The 2500-nt window shown below is 43.5% G+C and overlaps 1 protein-coding gene across 1 annotated transcript in view; it reads right to left on the bottom strand.

The window, feature by feature from the left end:
- The window catches only part of LOC138012674 (pituitary tumor-transforming gene 1 protein-interacting protein-like), a 20008-nt gene that overhangs the window by 3699 nt on the left and 13809 nt on the right, over positions 1–2500 (bottom strand). The window contains exons 5-6 of the mRNA XM_068859511.1: positions 2465–2500; positions 1288–1334 (exon numbers count right to left, since the gene is read on the bottom strand). The exon at positions 2465–2500 is cut by the window's right edge and continues 30 nt beyond it. Coding sequence (XP_068715612.1) covers positions 1288–1334; positions 2465–2500 — 83 coding nt within the window. The remainder of the gene's footprint in view (positions 1–1287; positions 1335–2464) is intronic.

A 2500-nucleotide genomic window follows, 5' to 3' on the forward strand; every position in this document is an offset into this window, starting at 1 on the left:
ATTTGAAAGTGCCGGGTTGCTCAAATGCGCGCGCTCACGATGGATTTCAGTCCACTGAAAGGAGGGTCTCAATGGGGTTAAGCGTGTGGCGTGAAACGTCCAAAAAATTCACCGTGTGTCGTGAATTATTTTGTCCAGATAACCGTGTTGTTTGTTGCTCTGAACAATTATTTGATGTAAAAATTAAGCGTGCACCGTGAAATCGCGAAATTTTTAATCGTGTACCCCCCATTGAGACCCTCTGAAAGCGAACTGCTTTCTCTGATTCATTCGCTTGCTACGAGCAATACATTATTTTGACATGAGGGGCTGAGGTATCAATCAAAAAATTCGAGCCGCGCCAATCAGAGAATCCGTTTTCAAAATCAAGGGGTTTGTCCGCAAGCGTTTCCTTCTCCTCTCCTCCCACCTCCATTTTTTTTTTTTGCGCTCGCCCTATTATTCTCGCGCGGCCGAAAAAAGAGTTCGCTCCTCGCCCGCTGGAAACGCTTGCTACGCAGGCTGCGGCAAAAACGTCTTGCAAATCAAGTCATTTTTAAAAAGAACTTGACTTAGTTTTACCAGAAGCACACGACCTTGAAGCGTGTAACTTGCACCTCTTTTCCTTGGAACAAAGCTGGGAATTTTAGGACACCAATTTTATGCCCAAATATGGACAAAAATTAGATGGAAGATGCACGCGCGGGAAAATGGACGAGCTACGTTACATCCAAATAGGAAAATTTTAAACTCAACAAACCCCAGCTCTGAACCAGAATTAAACGCTTCAAGGTCTGGTGTTACCAAATGCTTTGATAAAGGTAGACTCTTGGCTAACGCTAGCAATGTTAGCTCGCAAATCTTTCTTACGAGTAATCCTTTTGATAAAACCATATCTTCTTCGCCGGGCTTAGTCCTAACCGACGCAGCGCCAGCGTTTCTTCATAAACTTACCTCATCATTCTTATATCTTACGATGGCTTATGAACTGTATGACGGCACTCAAATGTTATCCTAACCATATAACACAACTCGTTATTTATGGTCTAGCAAAACCGAAAGGTGTTCATCACCCAACATTTCCCGTTTTGCAGGCGCTATGCATGTTCCGCGCGAGACCAATATGGAATGTCATCCAAAGGCGCTTTCACGCCACCAAATTGTTGGACTTTAATATTAAAAATATCGGTGATAGTTTAGCCTCTCCCTTATGCATATATCATGCTAAGATACAACACAACGCCCTCTTCAGACAAGAATGCCACTCAAACGGTCTGGACCACGTTTAAAAAAGAACAACCAATTTACCATATTTCTTTCTGATCTCATCATGCTTCTTCTGTCTCTCTTCGCGCCTGCAAAATGAGCAGAAACAGATCACGCATCATAAATATATAATTTTTCAATACATGCACGTGACAATTCCACCTTCTTGATATGGCAATCAGTGACTGTAAATTATGTACGTACAAATCTTAAAAGAAGAGTTTAAGTTCATCTTACTGCAATAACATCATACCAAGTTCTGCATGAAACAAAAAGTAACTGTAAAAATAAATGCAGCCGAATCTTTGGACATTTCGATTATCTGCACCGTTTCGGGCGCGGTCTCTGTTACCCGCTTTCCGATTTGGCTACTGTTACGATTAAGCACCAGAAAGACTACCCAAATAATTACCTCTGTGTGCTCTCAACAGTCACCTATTAATGGCCCAGTTCTCTCTATTCATTTACTTAATTCTTGTTCTTAAAGCCCTCTTCTGACTCGAAAGCGAGGTACCAGGAATTTGAAAACTTTTGAATTCGGAAGCCCGAACTCATCGTCAAAAAACCCCTCGCTCAAACATTAAACGCTTATTTGCATGCGAATAGAATTTAATTCCCGCGGAGGACTAGTTTACTACATCAACGTGGCGGTGGCCTGGGTTGCTGGCGGTATTGTTCAGTTGGCGCGGAATTCACAGCGCCCCAGTCCCCATTCGCTGCGCGGCTTTGCCGCTCCTCGCACCAACAGTAGGGACTGGTGACGTCAACGAAAACGCCACCTGAAACTATAACTTTGTACTATCGTAAGTTTCTCGCAGTTAGGAGGCCATCTCGTTCGCGTCGTACAATGTAGGCGACGTATCCTAAAAATAAATTGGTACGAGCGGTTTCAAGAGTAAAAATAGAGAATTATAGACTAACATTTGTGCGCTCGCGTTGTCATCAAACCTCAAATTTGGTGATTTCACGTCGTTGTTGTGCAGAGTAGCGCACGAATTTGTGCTAAAATGCGTGCCGCACGTGCAGCACGATTACTTTTCCTCTTTTAACCAATGATATTGTTGTTTTGTGACGTTGCCGTTGACTACCGCGTCGTAGACCGTAAAGTCCCTAATAGCGCCAGCTACGCAGGCTACCGCAGGTCTGCAGTCAGACGTTCGACTTGGCCACAGACGCTTCCAAAGTATGACAAACTCAAAGCCATGAACACTTCACTTACCTTTGTTTGTGCTTGACTTCTATTTCTTCGCGCTCA

This window comes from Montipora foliosa, chromosome 8 (genome assembly GCF_036669935.1).
Source record: "Montipora foliosa isolate CH-2021 chromosome 8, ASM3666993v2, whole genome shotgun sequence".
In the NCBI taxonomy this organism is placed as follows: Eukaryota; Metazoa; Cnidaria; class Anthozoa; order Scleractinia; family Acroporidae; genus Montipora; species Montipora foliosa.